We start from the raw sequence: 14,469 nt of genomic DNA on the forward strand, positions 1-14,469 counted from the left end.
CGATCATTTGGGGGTCCCTGGATGGAGTTGAGGGAGCAGGTATAAGGACAGGTGTTACATCTCCTGTGGTTGCAGGGGAATGTACCGGGAGAGGGGGTAGTTTGGGTGGGAAGGGATGAGTGAACACAGTTGCGGAGGGAGTGACTTTTGTGGAAGGTGGAAAGGCATAGAGATGGGAAGATGTGATTAGTGTTGGAGGTGATGGATATGTTGGAGGGTGATGTTTTAGATGTGGAGGCTGGTGGGTCGAAAGGTGAGGACCTGGGGAACTTGATGCTTCTGGGGGGAGATGGAGTAAAAGCAGAATTCCAGGACACCAAAGAGATGCAGGTGAGGGACCCATCTATGACAACTGGGGGGAAGCCACGTTCACTAAAGAATGGGGATATGACAGATGTCCTTGTATGAAAAGCTTTACTCCGTCTAGTTCATTATATGTGATCCTTCATAACAAATTAGATGAGTAGTTATTTAATGCATCTCATTCACCTTTGAAGGTTCCAACAACTGCTCAATCTGCTTCTCTTTTCTGCTGTTCTCCTCCTCTGATCGTCTCAGTTTTGTTTTCAGGATATCATTATCGGCCTTAAGGGTTTGTATAATCTGAAAGGACAAAGGCATTTTGCAGGACAGCAAAATAAATTACTCATTAACTGTTTGCAATTTATGGTCTGATAGATTTATTGTAACTAAAGCAGTAATTTTTTTTTTTTTTTTGATTTATTCCTATCTCTACGCTCAAAGGTTTTGACTTCATTCGAAGATGTTGTTCTTTAGATTGCATTGCCTGGGGAAAGAAATTGCTTTTCTATCAATAATACCATAACAGCTTTAATTGGTGTCAGCTGTAGGTCAGAGGCCTACACGCTCATATCCATAGCAAAAAGTTGTGTGTTCAAGCTCTACTCCAGGGACTTGAGTGCATAATAAGTCTTTGTAACCCTGATGTCCTCTGCCAAAGGTAACATTATCCCTTAGTGGTCCCCTTAAAATTTCTCATTCTTAAGCAACAGTGGGTGATTTAGCAGGAAGGAGAGTGGGGAGGGAGCAGGGAAGCAAGGATTAGAGGGGTGGCAAAGCACAGATAGGTGCGTTGAATTTTACACACCCACACTTTTAAAACATCTCCAGTAGGATCTTGAAGAGGAGCAGGGAAATTTAAGGCAGTATTTATTCCCAACCAAATCATTGTAACCATACTGCTCTCTGTGGGGCCTTTTTTGTGTGCAAATTCCCTACACTAAAACAGAGATTATGTTTCAAAATTAAGTATTTTGCAAAGCATTTGAGATATCCCAAGGTTGTGAAAAGTGCTGAAGAAAAATGTAATTTTCTTTTAATAGTCTGATCATCCCTGTTGAGAGATTAAAAGATACATTTCATAGCAATGCTGCTCCTAATCAGAATGGAAATCAAACGGGATGGCATACTGTTGTAGCTGGCAGAGCTGCTGCCCTTTAGCTCCGAAGTCCTGGTTTCAATCCTGATCTCCAGCACTATCTGTGCGGAGTTTGCATGTTCTTCCTGTGACTGCGTGGGTTTTCTTTGAGTGCTCCAGTTTCCTTCCACATCTGAAAGATGTACAGACTGGTAGAGTAATTGCTCACTTTCAATTGTCCCTGGTTTGTAAGTGAGTGATAGTATTTGGGGGGGGAGTCATGAGTGTTTAACTGGCATATGCACCGGGACCGTAACAATGACATTCTTTCTTGCTTCAGCTTTGAGTCATAGTCATAGAATCATACAGCATGGAAACAGGCTCTTCGGTTCAACTTGCCCACACTGACCAACATGCCCCATCTACACTAATGTCACCTCCCTGCATTTGGCCCATATCCCTCTAAACTATCCTATCCATGTACCTGTCTAAATGCTTCTTAAACATTGTAATTGTACCTGCCTCAAGTCCGGCAGCTCGTTCCATACACCCCCCACCATTTGTGTAAAAAACTTACCCTTATGGACCTGTCCCACTTTGGAGATTTTTCAGGTGACTGCAAGCGACTGTCAAGTTGCCGGCAGTCGCCTGAAAACCCGGCAACTGGAACGGCGATTGTCAGAGTGGAACACATGCCCACACATCGCTTCCTTCACCAGCCAGTTATGCAGGCGGAGGACAGGGCAAGCGGGGGTAGTGCTGTCTGAGTGAAATTCACACGGTGCAAAGCCAAGGTGATACAGCAATGAACAGGAAGGTTGGCGCTGATATTAAGACGGCTAAAGCACAGTGTACGGTAAGTCCTTTAAAAGAGGGGGGGCGTGGGTGGGGGGAGAAAGAAGTGGAGACAACGTTTAAGAATCCAGAGATACACGGCTGTGAAGCTCGGCGGACATTTAACACTACCGGTCGGTTATCCTTGGTTCTGAAAACTACTGCTTACGTTATTGAACAAGTTAAGTCTTTATTCTTTGGAGCGCAGAAGGTTAAGGGGGGACTTGATAGAGGTCTTTAAAATGATGAGAGGGATAGACAGAGTTGACGTGGATAAGCTTTTCCCACTGAGAGTAGGGAAGATTCAAACAAGAGGACATGACTTGAGAATTAAGAGACAGAAGTTTAGGGGTAACATGAAGGGGAACTTCTTTACTCAGAGAGTGGTAGCTGTGTGGAATGAGCTTCCAGTGAAGGTGGTGGAGGCAGGTTCGATTTTATCATTTAAAAATAAATTGGATAGTTATATGGACGGGAAAGGAATGGAGGGTTATGGTCTGAGTGCAGGTTGATGGGACTAGGGGAGAATACGTGTTCGGCACGGACTAGAAGGGCAGAGATGGCCTGTTTCCGTGCTGTAATTGTTATATGGTTATATGGTTTTCTTTTCCCAATTAATAATAATAATTAATAATTTGTTTATAGGGACAGTGCATATTAATGAACATTTGCATGTAAATATGCGAGATTGTAGCCAATCAGTAGCTAATTTCCGTCTCTAGTCCCAGGCAAAGGTAGGTGAAGTGTCTTGCCCAAGGACACAATGACAGTACACACTCCAAGCAGGATTCGAACCGGCCACCTTCAGGTTGCCAGCCGAACACTTAGCCCATTGTGCCATCTACCGTCCTAATGAGCCGATGAAATTCACCGGTCAGCACCGGCTACAACCAACGAGAACCTACGAGAACCTTCGACCTCCTGGCAACCCACTAGGACCTCCTGGCTACCCACCTACTGCACGAGAATTCTCGCTACTCCCCATGGCGGCTTCATTCTGGTCGCCGCTAATTTTTCAACATGTTGAAAAATTTGCGGCGACCATAATGAAGCCGCGACTAGTACCCAGAATGCGGGAACTCCTCACTACCATGAAGGTGACAACCCAGCAACCAACGACTGCATAGTCTCCTGCAATCGCCTAAAAAGTCGCCTAAGGGGGACAAGCCCATTAAGGTTCCTATTAAATCGTTTCCCCCTCACCTTGACCCTCTAGTTCTCAATTTCTCTAGTGTGAGCAAAAGACTCTGTGTATTTACCTGATCTATTTCTCTCATGATTTTGTACATCTCTATAAGATCACCCCTCATTCTCCTGCATCATCTCTAAAAGATCACCCCTCATCCTAGAAGTTATTCTCTAATTGCTGACCATGATAAGGTAAACTACAGTACATAGTGCAACCTTAGTAATGCAGTAATGCAGAACATAAGAAAATAAAATGAGCTGAGTATATAGGTGCTTTATGGTCAATATGGGCTGTTTCTATATATTTTATGACTTCTTTGTTAACAAAGCTTGGTGATCATACCATTCTTTATAAATGAAATTGATACTATAAAGATAAGGTAGACAAAATTGCTGGAGGAACTCAGCGGGTACGGCAGCATCTATGGAGCGAAGGAAATAGGCAACGTTTCGGGCCAAAACCCTTCTTCGGCCCGAAATGTTGCCTATTTCTTTCGCTCCATAGATGCTGCCGTACCCACTGAGTTTTTGTCTACCTTCGATTTTCCAGCATCTGCAGATCCTTCTTGAACAAAATACTATAAAGATAATTTGTCTGTAACTCTTCTATTCATTGCATTTTATGGAGATTTTAATCCACTATTATTGGTAGAAATTAATGTAGCTTATGTCCGGTTCGCTCTTTATGTAGATTGTTCTTGAGTACAAATTGTTGTATATACAGCAAAAAAAAATCATCAAAGGGTCATACACATGTCAGGCTGTTGTTCATAGATTACAACCCAATGTTCAACACCGTCATCTCTCCAAACTGGTGACCAAGTTCATGGAACAGGGTCTCTGTGCATCTCTCTGCAACTGGATCCTCTATTTTCTCATCAACAGACCACAATCATTATGAGTTGGCAGCAACACTTCCGCCTCCATAACCATCAGCACAGGAGCACCTCAATCCTACATGCTCAGTCCCCTGCTCTACTCAATCTATATCCATGACTGTGTAGCCGAATATAGTTCCGACTCCATCTTCAAATTTGCTGATGACAGCCCCGTTGTTCAACGAGGTTCAGGAGCAGCTTCTTCCCAACAGCCAGCAGGCTATTAAACACTACATTCTCCAAATAAGCTGTGAAAAACATGGACTTGGGGCCCTATATACTGAACTTTAAAAAAAATTATAGTGTTTATGCTATGCTTACATGTCTGTTGTGCTGTTGCAAGTAAGAGTTCCATTGGTCCATTTTGGGACATTACAATACAATAACTGTTGACACTTGCTGTTATGCTGTCTGCTGTGTGTTCAGTCATTAGTCTCTGCTTCACATCTGATTATTTGTTGGCAATGCAAAACAAAAATGTCATAGTTTATCTATATTGGGGAGATGACCAATAAATAAAATTAAGGTATCCAGTACCATAAGGGATTCATTTTAGTTGTTTTGGCAGGCTCTCTGGAAGCAGTGATGCCTTTAGATTACATTTCCACTTTAGTCTCCAGAAGTGGCTACTAGATGCACAGTCTCTTGCCTACTGTAGGGGAATTGAGACCCAGAGGACATAGGTTTGTGAAGGGGGAAAGATTGAATGGGAATCTAAGGGGTAACGTTTTCCACACACAGGGTTGTGGGAGTTGGGAACGAACTACCAGAGGATGTAGTTGAGGCTGGGACAATTGCAATGTTTAAGAAACAATTAGACAGGTACATGGATATGACAGATTTGGAGGGATACGGGCCAAACACAGGCGGATGGACTAGTGGAGATGAGGCATGTTGGTCGGTGTGGGCAAGTTGGGCCAAAGGGCCTGTTTCCACGCTGTATGACTCTATGAATTAAAGTTCCCAATCTTCATTGTTTTTCTGTTGAAGAAACGCTTCGTTGGAAATACTGTGTTCATGTGTCAGGCCACTCCCTCTCGAATAGTGCAACACTCACCTTTTTTAGTTCAATAATCTCATCATACATGTCTTCTTTCTCCTTGTAGTCAGGGGTGCCAGGGACATAACCTGCAGCATGAAGGAAAAAGGAAATAATGAAGGAAAGGAAAAAAAAAAGAGGGTGGGAGAAGGAAACTGAGAGAGAAGACGGTAGGGAAGTAAGATAAAGGGAGACTGAAAGAAGAAAGAAAATGATAGAGAACAGGAAGGGAAAAAAGTGAAAGTAGGAGATCAAATTAAAGAAAATGAAAGCGAGGAAACATAAATGTAATAGTTAAACCGATATGAAGAGTTAGTACTGAACTGAGTTACAAACTGAACTTTCAATATTGAAAGATTGAAAGTGAGAGTCCTGAGTCATGTAACGAACCATTTAAGAAATAGATTGGATGTAGTGATGTGCATCAAATGGTGCATATCAGCAAGATGAGTTCCATGCACTACAATCTGAGTTTGCCTTGTGACTGTATTTGTTGTTACTCACTCTATGAGGACATGTTAAGAGTGTAGAGGGCAACAGCAATGCGAACATCATTGCGAATCATCAATTTGAAGTGAAAGGTGATCTGGAAGGATAGTTTTTACTATTTGTGTCCAAAATGAAGGGAAATAGCTTCACGCAGAAAACTCACCATTACTGGCTGACCGTGAATGCTTCGGTTTTTTCATGCCCAGCGCCTCTTTCAAATATTCTGGTGTACTTGTGTAGCCTGAGCTTCGACTACACGCAGAGTCACATTCAGGTTTCAGTGACTGGGACATAGCTGTGGGAACAATTGTTTTTAAGAAGGGAAAAGAATGAGGATTATCCTGATTACACGCTCACTTAGCACAATACTGAAGCCTTGGAAATGGCTGATGTGCAGAGGTATGAGATGAGATTTCCTACAATTAGTTAAATTAAGCCACAGTATCTATTTCTGGTAATGTCCTGTCAAAATACTTACATTTTGTAACCCCAAAGGGTGGGAGAAATGGGCAATTACAGGATCGGGTTCAGTTACCTGATTTCATATGAATAGTGAGGGAACTGACATTTTCTGTGAACATTTTCAAGAAGTAGGAATTTAGTAAAGATGCCAGAAAGGCCCTTCGACACATGTAAACAACAAACTACATTGAAGGAAGAGGAAGGGTGGGAAGATACGAGGAGAGTGGCAACTAAAAGACTAAATTGAAAATAGGGTTACCAATATGGTTTTCCTACAATATGAGATAAATTGTTGGTGGATTTGTGCATGAAATTAATAGGAATCCTACTGCACAACAGAAAATCCCGTGATCGGTACATTTTCAATGTAGCCAAAACATTTCCTGTAACCATTGACAATGTATGATATGATCTTAAGTATGGTAAGTGAAAGAATAACTTAAAATTCCTGAATAAAACAATAACAATGCAGGCGCAAAATTGCAGGTAAAGTTCAGAGATGCACAAAAGGCATGAAATTATGATAATGGGAAGACTTCCACCATTCAAATATATAGAGTGGGATAACAAAAACATAACAAGCAAATGACAGGAGGAATTTCTGAAATACATTGAGGAGCACTTTATTAGAATACTTCCAGCACAACAAAGGAAGCAATATTGTCAGACATGGTTCAGGGAAATGAGCTAAGCCAAAGTAAGTATCAATGAGGGAAACATTGATTATAATATGTGGTATGAAAAAGGACTATTTCAAGATTAAAAACGGTCAATTGGAAAGGGCCAATTTCAATGGGATGAGAAAAAAATCTAACTCTGGTAAAATGGGATCAAAGCTTTGCAGACAGAATTGTAATTAAATAATTACAATTAAGGTGGTGAAATTTCAGCTATAATCTATGTCTTTTCATGAGGGCGAAGGATTGGGGAAATTAAAAGCAAGGGATAACAAAATATCTCAAATAAAGCAAAAGGGTGCATATTACAGATGATTGTTGGAGGAAAGTTGATTTATTACAGAAAATTCAAAAAGGTAGGATAAATAGAAAGATGCAAAGCAAAAGTATTAGTAAAAAGTCTGACAGCAAACTTAAAATGGAATTCAAAATAGATCTGTTGACAGGAAAAAGGTAATATGAAGAAAGGTAGAACCTATCAGAGGGCTTTAAATAAACCTCATGAGAAGCAAAGGACATGGTCAGGTATTAAATTAATATCTCACCAAGGAAAATGATGCTGCTGGAATATCAGTACAAAAATATCTAGTTGAGATTCTGGATGATCTTATTATTGATACAGAGGCACATGAAAGGTTAGCAGCACCACCAATTAATTCAATCACCTGGTGCAGACAGATGCATCCAAGATTGATAAGGAATATAAGTGAGGAAATTGCAGACTTCCTGACGCTAGGAGTCAGGATGGTGTTCAAGAACTGGAATATTGTAAATATTATACTGTATTCTTGTTGAAAAATGTATAATGAACCCAGTAACTACAAACTAATCACTTTAGCCCTATTAGTGGGGAAAGTGCTCTACAAAACAATAATCAAGGACAAAATTAGCAATTGCTTGAACAAGTGCAGTTTGAGTAGAGAATGTATGGAATTGTTAAAGGTAAATTGAATCTAGTTAACAAACTGAGATATTTGATAATGTAACAGAGAATATGAAGAGAATTTGTTCCCATTGACAGAATCTTTAAGAACTATGGGAGATAGAATGTATGCAATTGACTGGGAGGAGGTCTTTCTGTTTGACAAAGTGGGTCATTAGAGTTTGAATGATTCAATTGTTCAGATTGGAACCCGATAGCTATCTATTAGAGGAAATGATAGTGGGAGCTGTTTTGGTCTCATGTAGAGTGATAGGGACTCAAATGGCCAAAAGCCTCCTTCCATCCTGAAAGCATTCTGTGATATTTAACCATTCTTTGAAAGCACTGTAGCCCTCAAAGTATGTGCTGTTACATTTCAGAGCCAATGTCTATAAGCAATACGCCAGCATTTTCATAAAAAAATATATAAAAGCTACCTGTTCATATCTGCCTCCTAAAGTGAAAAGATTTTACGATCCCTAAGACTGGAAGTGGTTCACATTCTCCTTACCATCCTGCACAGCCACTGCATTTCCAAATATTGGTTTTGTCTTGGAATCACCCAGGTTCACGTAAACAGGCCCTTCTCAAACAAGAATAAAATTCAGAAGGGAGGCCAGCATGGTGATGCTAATAAGAAGAACCTGTCCAGTCCATAGGTCTGCACCAGTTTCCACCTGTCTGCCCCAGTAACGCGCTATACATTGCCACCAATGCCATGCTCCTGTATCTGGTATTGGATACAGACTCAGGCCCAGTGTATTGGATCAAGCCTGACATCAGAAGTCTGTTAAGCTCTCAGGTCTATTCTTTAGTTTCAAACAGCCTTATTCTACAGCACTCATGGTCACCAAATCATGGAATTGAGCTTCTAAGCCAGTAAATAGTGTGATTACATCTTTTTCAGGCGTAGGGGCTGCCCCATAACTTCTGATGGATGGATCAGAAAATAGGCACCACATATCAATAGGCAATAGACAATAGGTGCAGGAGTAGGCCATTCGGCCCTTTGAGCCAAATGGCCAAATCATGGCTGATCATCCCCAATCAGTACCCCATTCCTGCCTTCTCCCCAAATTCCTAAAATAGGACACCTTGATAGTGTCCTCTGTGATGTTCAAAGGAAAGACTCTGAACTCTTGATGTCTCTTGAACTATTTTTAAGAGCCCTATCTAGCTCTCTCTTGAAGACATAAATGTTATTTTCTAAATACAAGGTGCCATATTAAATGGCAATGCAAGTTGAAAAGGACGAGAGGGGAAGCAAAGAGTGGGAGACTGAATGAATCTTTACTGTAGTCACTTACCAAAACTCTGTTTGAGTGATGCCACCCACAGCTCTCTGGGTACCTTGACTGATGGGTTTTCAATGTGGATGGTTCCTGTGCCTTTCAATGACCTCCAAACTGCTGCTTTTTTTGGATGCAGGTATGTGTTTGAAAGATATGGAGATTCTGAAAGAAGGATGAGATAAGATTTGGTCGTCAAGCAAGGATGAAAGTGGTTCTGTTTAGAGGTATCTGGCCAAAAAGCATGGTTTATCTATCTGCAAATATCAACTGTGTTTTAATGGTGGTACTCTCACCGGACTCAGAAGACCAGAGGTTCAAATCTCGCAGCAGAAACTTCAACATAATGGTACAGATTGACATTCCTAGTGCAATATTGGGTGGCATGCAAAATAAGTATTGAACCTGCTTCCATGAGCGTCTCTCCAAATCAGTTGGTTTAAAACCATCATTATTTTCATCTTCCCTCCCTCAGTGTTGTAATTTACGTACAAGCTTATGATTTAGGCACAGTCAGAACATAAAAGCAGCTGCTTTGCTGAACTCAAATTATTACTTACTTGGGGACACGGGTGGTTTATTTGATTTCTTCTTTCTAGGTTTCTAAAAGGAAAATAAAATGTATTAACCTATAAATATACTTTATTATTTGGCCAAGATAGCGCTCTCAGCTCCAAGTCAGGAGGTGACAGGTAAACCCCCACACCCCAAAGGTGTAAGTGAAAACATAGGCTGACATTCCAGTGCAGCATTGGAGAAGTGCTGTATTGTTGGATGAGATGTTAAATTGAGATCCCATCAACTCACTCAGGTGGATGCAAAAGTTATCCCATGGCAATATTTGTGTCGGTAAAATCGCAAATCTCTTTATGCCGCAGCATTCTGCAGTCTCTTTATTGTTTAGTTTCGGAAAAAATAAGGCTCCAAAATGAAAGCGCTATAGCTAAGTAGTGCTATGCGGGGTAGCGCTAAGCGAAGACACCTGTATTGAAGAAGAGGTAGATACATTTCTGAAAGAGCTGGGAATTGAGGGTATGGAGAACTTGCACAGGAGAGGAGCCGAGTCCAGCATGGATCACGTGATTATAGTAAAAGGTGGGGCAGGCCTGAACAGGTGGTCTACGTCAACTCCTATCTTACTATGTTCTGTGTATTACCATGCTTTTAGATTTCATCCTGACACTCGTGAACACACCAACTCACAATCATGCATTGTACAGTATACTTTATTCTGTGCCTGTTGACCAATGAGCACAATGCTGAAGTATTCTAACCCAGTAAAAACTGTCATCTGCAATGATAAAACATCTGCCTTTTGTGCAAATGGAATTCAAAAAAACTATTGAGGAATGATGTGTCAGTTTTGCCAGGGTGATGGAATTCTAGCTGGTATTTGCAGTTGAATCCCAAGAGTGTGCTGATAATCCCATTATGTGTCAATATTTGTGTCTGATGTTCAACAGCATGCAAATATTTATTGGTGGTTCCCAGGTGTATGGCAATATTTGAGGGCATTTGCAAGAAGTGATGTTGTACTCCCAGGATTTCATTTATGAGTGATCTCTGGGATGCTGGTCAGCGATACGGTAGTTAATGTTGGTGGAGATTCGAAGGAGTTTTGGCAATATTTATGTGGGCAACAAGGAGAGGTGTCTGTGGCAGTGTGTCAACTTTGAAACAGCATACAGGATGAATGTTGTCAAATCATTGCCAACATTACCTTTTCTGGTAATTTACTGCATTAACATTACTGCATTACCTTTTCTGTGTCAGATTCATATGTAATGATGGACAATCCATCCTCACCCTGAAATAAAAAGGTAAAATAATCACCGAACTTACAGTCAGCTTCATTCTATTACGATACAACATATACAAACCCTCACCAAAACATCTCAGCATAACAGTTCTATTTGATAGTAAGTTCCAGTTCGGCAGCAGCGACCCGAGAAAGGGACGGGGGTAAATGGTCGTGCAACAGAAACAGTGACAAACAACCAGGGCGGTTGTTGGGAACTGGGGGTATGTTTGGGGCAGGGGTTCACAGCAGGAGGACGGGGGTCGGGGGGGGGGGGGGGCGGGCGAAGGAAAAACAAGGTTGTGGGTAGATGAGAGGCTAGGAAGCGTGAGGACGGGGGTTGGGTGTGAACCGCAGCGGGGTGCGAGGTGAGTGAAAAGCTCACTGGGGGAGTAGGGGGTGCAGAGGAGAGGGAAAGCCTGGTTGGGGGCGGAAGGTGGAGGCAAGAACAAAGATCCTAGAGCGGAAGATCTTTGGGCAGGAGTGAGCCGAGGGCTGATGGCTCACGACCCGCTGCGCTCACTGCTCGCCGTCTCCCTGGGCACCGCCCCTCCCTCACCCCCACGTCGTCCTCGGAGCCGTCGCTCAGCGACATCCTCGCCCCCGGGGGCCCTCGATCCTCACTCTCAGGCCTGGCCCCGACTCCAGGTGTTTGGACGGCGGGACTATAGCAACCGGAGGGAGCATACGGTGCTGGCCGACTGACAACCTTCCCGAAGCGTGAAAATGTGCTCGGCTCGGCTGCATCAGCTGGAAGGGAGGGACTACTGGACGCAAGAATGTGCACTTGAATGAAAGTATGCCTAAATGAACAGGTACAATTGTGATTAAATCAGTGAGTTTTTGGCCACTCATTCTCATTCCACTGATTATAACATTTCGCTCTCTCGCAGGATTGCGAATCTATGGGACATTTTCCTCAAATGGCGGTTGAAGCAGACTTTCAAGGCATATAGCTGGAGAACAATATCTGATTGTTCTCCCAGTTAATTTTAATGCCAGGGGTAGTTAGATTTAGATACGCAAATGTTATTATGGGTGGAGGGGAACTTGGAGTTGAGGTTACAATCGGGTCAGCCATGATGTTATTAAATGGCAGACTAGGTCCAAAGGTCTGAGTGCCCCTGCTCCTATTTGGGGGCCTTGGGTGTCTATAAAAATGTTTCCTCAGGCCTTCATGCTGCTCATGCTTTATTCCGATCTTAATAGGTAACCAACTGGAAATAGCATCCAAAGCCTAACCCAATAAAGCAGGCACAGCTTTCTGCCTAACCAACATCAGAGCAGGAAAGGAGCTGTAAATTGGCTTTAAAACAAAAGCACCTCATTATACCTGCCCTGTAAACTTGGAGTTATAAATTGACCATCATGTCATCTTTAACATCGGGGAGACATCTAAGGTGAACTGAAGTCAGAGTCATAGAGCACATAAACAATCTCTTTAGTCCAAGCCAAACAGGTGGTATTAGTTTAGATGAACCCCAGATGAAAGATGCATTGCCAATGACGTAGATGAGCTTAACTCAATCCCTCCCGATGGGTGTCCAGTGATTGGAAACATAACTGTATCACAAATAGCATGGATGGTGCAATTCATAGAATGAAACACATTTCTATTAAAATGCTTCTCATTCTTGCACAATTATTCACTCGCTCATCCAACTCAAACAATCCTTAACAATCTATCCACCCACTGCTGCTTGAAAATTGTACCCAGTTCTATTCCACCCAAATATTAATCACTGTTCCAGAGACTGAGCTCTTCGGTTTCTTTCTCCGGTCGGATGCTGTTTGCATTGGGACGACTTACAGTATATCTTAGTCAAAATTGAAAAATGGTGGACAACCCTAAATACTAAGGTAAAGAAATTCACAGAATCCACCTTGTGAACAATTTCTAGACATCCAGACAGGGACTGCAGAAATCCACAAAGTGACATCAGAAACCATAAAATGGCTCTCAGAACTTGACAGGAGCCGCACAAAGCAGAGAGAACAGCAATGAGCACCACTCAGCGTGAATTGTTCGTTTTCTAGAACCAGCTGTCAATGAAGGCAAGCATTGATGATGAAATTTGCAGTATTCTTCAGAATGCCAGTGCAGTCTTTGACCCACGGAGGTGAACGGTATTTGAAGATTAAGACCTTAAATTCAGCACAAAATTCTTGGTCTTATGGACAACAGTGAGCCCTGTAATAGAGTCATCCAGCACAGAAACAGACTGTTTGGACCAACATGCCAACCAAGATGCCCCATCTACACTAGTCTTACTTGCCTGTGTTTGGTCCATATTCCTCTAAACCTTTCCTATCCATGTACATATCCCAATGTCTCTGAAATGTGTTATAGCACCTACCTCAACTATCTCCTCTGGCAGCTTGTTCCATATCCTGTATATTTCTGTGACTTGGACTATTTGCGGCAGGCAACTCAAAGTACTGGAGAGATACCCAAAGCTCTCTCTGCAAAATCCTCCAAATCTACTAGAAGCAAACTGGGTCGAGGGTCCTCCTGTTAGCCAACATCACCAACACCGAAGCTCAATTATACTCAGCTATGATGGGCAAGTTCACATGCCTGATTCTTGAAACACACTCACTGTGCCAAATTCTGGCACGGAAAAGATTATGTAGTTGGAGAGAAGAATAGTTTCAATGCAGTTCCCAACCCTTTGAGAAGTGTTCCATCACGTCTAACATGGGGAATTGTTGGCCCATGACCTCTCAAAACTGAGGGGCAATAGAGTTGGCACTAAGAATCCCAAGTCCATGCACTGGGAATAGACATAACTCTTATGTAAATGCCAGATGGAATACACCATCTTGCAAATTACCTTCCACCTCCTCCATCGGGGACATCTTGCCTCATCTAAGGCAGAGTCCATGAATCACGCGTTGTCCATATCAGCCAACTCATGGAACTGGAGTGGGATGCAAGTCATCCTGGATCCTGAGGGATTACCTAAGAAGAAGAGGACAACAGAGAAAGAAATTGGCAATGGACATGTTAGTGCGTAGGTTGTTCCATCACGTTGTCACAAGAAACTGCAGATGATGGTTTACAGAAACCCCCCCATAAAATGCTGGAGTAACTCACTGGGTCAGGCAGCATCTCTGGAGAACATGGATAGACCATATTCCAGATCGGCGTCCTTCTTCTGTCCCGACCCACAACGTTGCATATCCATTCTATACAGAGATGCTGCCTCATCCGTTGAATTACTCCAGCACTTTGTGTGGTTTTTTTTTGCTTCATCAACTGTTATTTAGTCTTTCTTGATCTCCACACTCTCACAAACATTCTCCCTAGTCTCCCCACCACTACCCCGCTTTGCAATTTAAAGCATGCTGGATTTAAATATTATGCAGGCATTTTGGAGAGAAACGCTGGGTGTAGGATCAATTAGAAATATTAGGAATTTGACACATGCATGGGACCAACTGAGCGCCTTCTGTCTTGCAGATTCTACGATCTACTTTAGTGACATAGCTCTTCGGCTCTTCTTTAAAATTTC

The 14,469-nt window shown here is 42.3% G+C and overlaps 1 protein-coding gene across 6 annotated transcripts in view; it reads right to left on the reverse strand.

Moving 5' to 3' along the window:
• iqce (IQ motif containing E) overlaps nucleotides 1-14,469 on the reverse strand; it is a 54,143-nt gene that overhangs the window by 38,715 nt on the left and 959 nt on the right. For 3 of the 6 annotated variants that reach the window (XR_004415349.1, XM_033040787.1, XM_033040785.1), the window contains exons 2-8: nucleotides 13,789-13,904; nucleotides 10,916-10,963; nucleotides 9,717-9,759; nucleotides 9,175-9,321; nucleotides 5,970-6,101; nucleotides 5,336-5,406; nucleotides 490-603 (exon numbers count right to left, since the gene is read on the reverse strand). Coding sequence is in view for 5 of the 6 variants with exons in the window: in XM_033040787.1 (XP_032896678.1) it covers nucleotides 490-603; nucleotides 5,336-5,406; nucleotides 5,970-6,101; nucleotides 9,175-9,321; nucleotides 9,717-9,759; nucleotides 10,916-10,963; nucleotides 13,789-13,839 (606 nt within the window). In the remaining variant the exon portion in view is untranslated. Of the gene's footprint in view, nucleotides 1-489; nucleotides 604-5,335; nucleotides 5,407-5,969; nucleotides 6,102-9,174; nucleotides 9,322-9,716; nucleotides 9,760-10,915; nucleotides 10,964-11,513; nucleotides 11,640-13,788; nucleotides 13,917-14,469 lie in introns of those variants that run through there. The other 3 variants (XM_033040786.1, XM_033040788.1, XM_033040789.1) reach the window with 3 other exon arrangements.

This window comes from Amblyraja radiata, chromosome 22 (assembly GCF_010909765.2).
Source record: "Amblyraja radiata isolate CabotCenter1 chromosome 22, sAmbRad1.1.pri, whole genome shotgun sequence".
Classification (NCBI taxonomy): Eukaryota; Metazoa; Chordata; class Chondrichthyes; order Rajiformes; family Rajidae; genus Amblyraja; species Amblyraja radiata.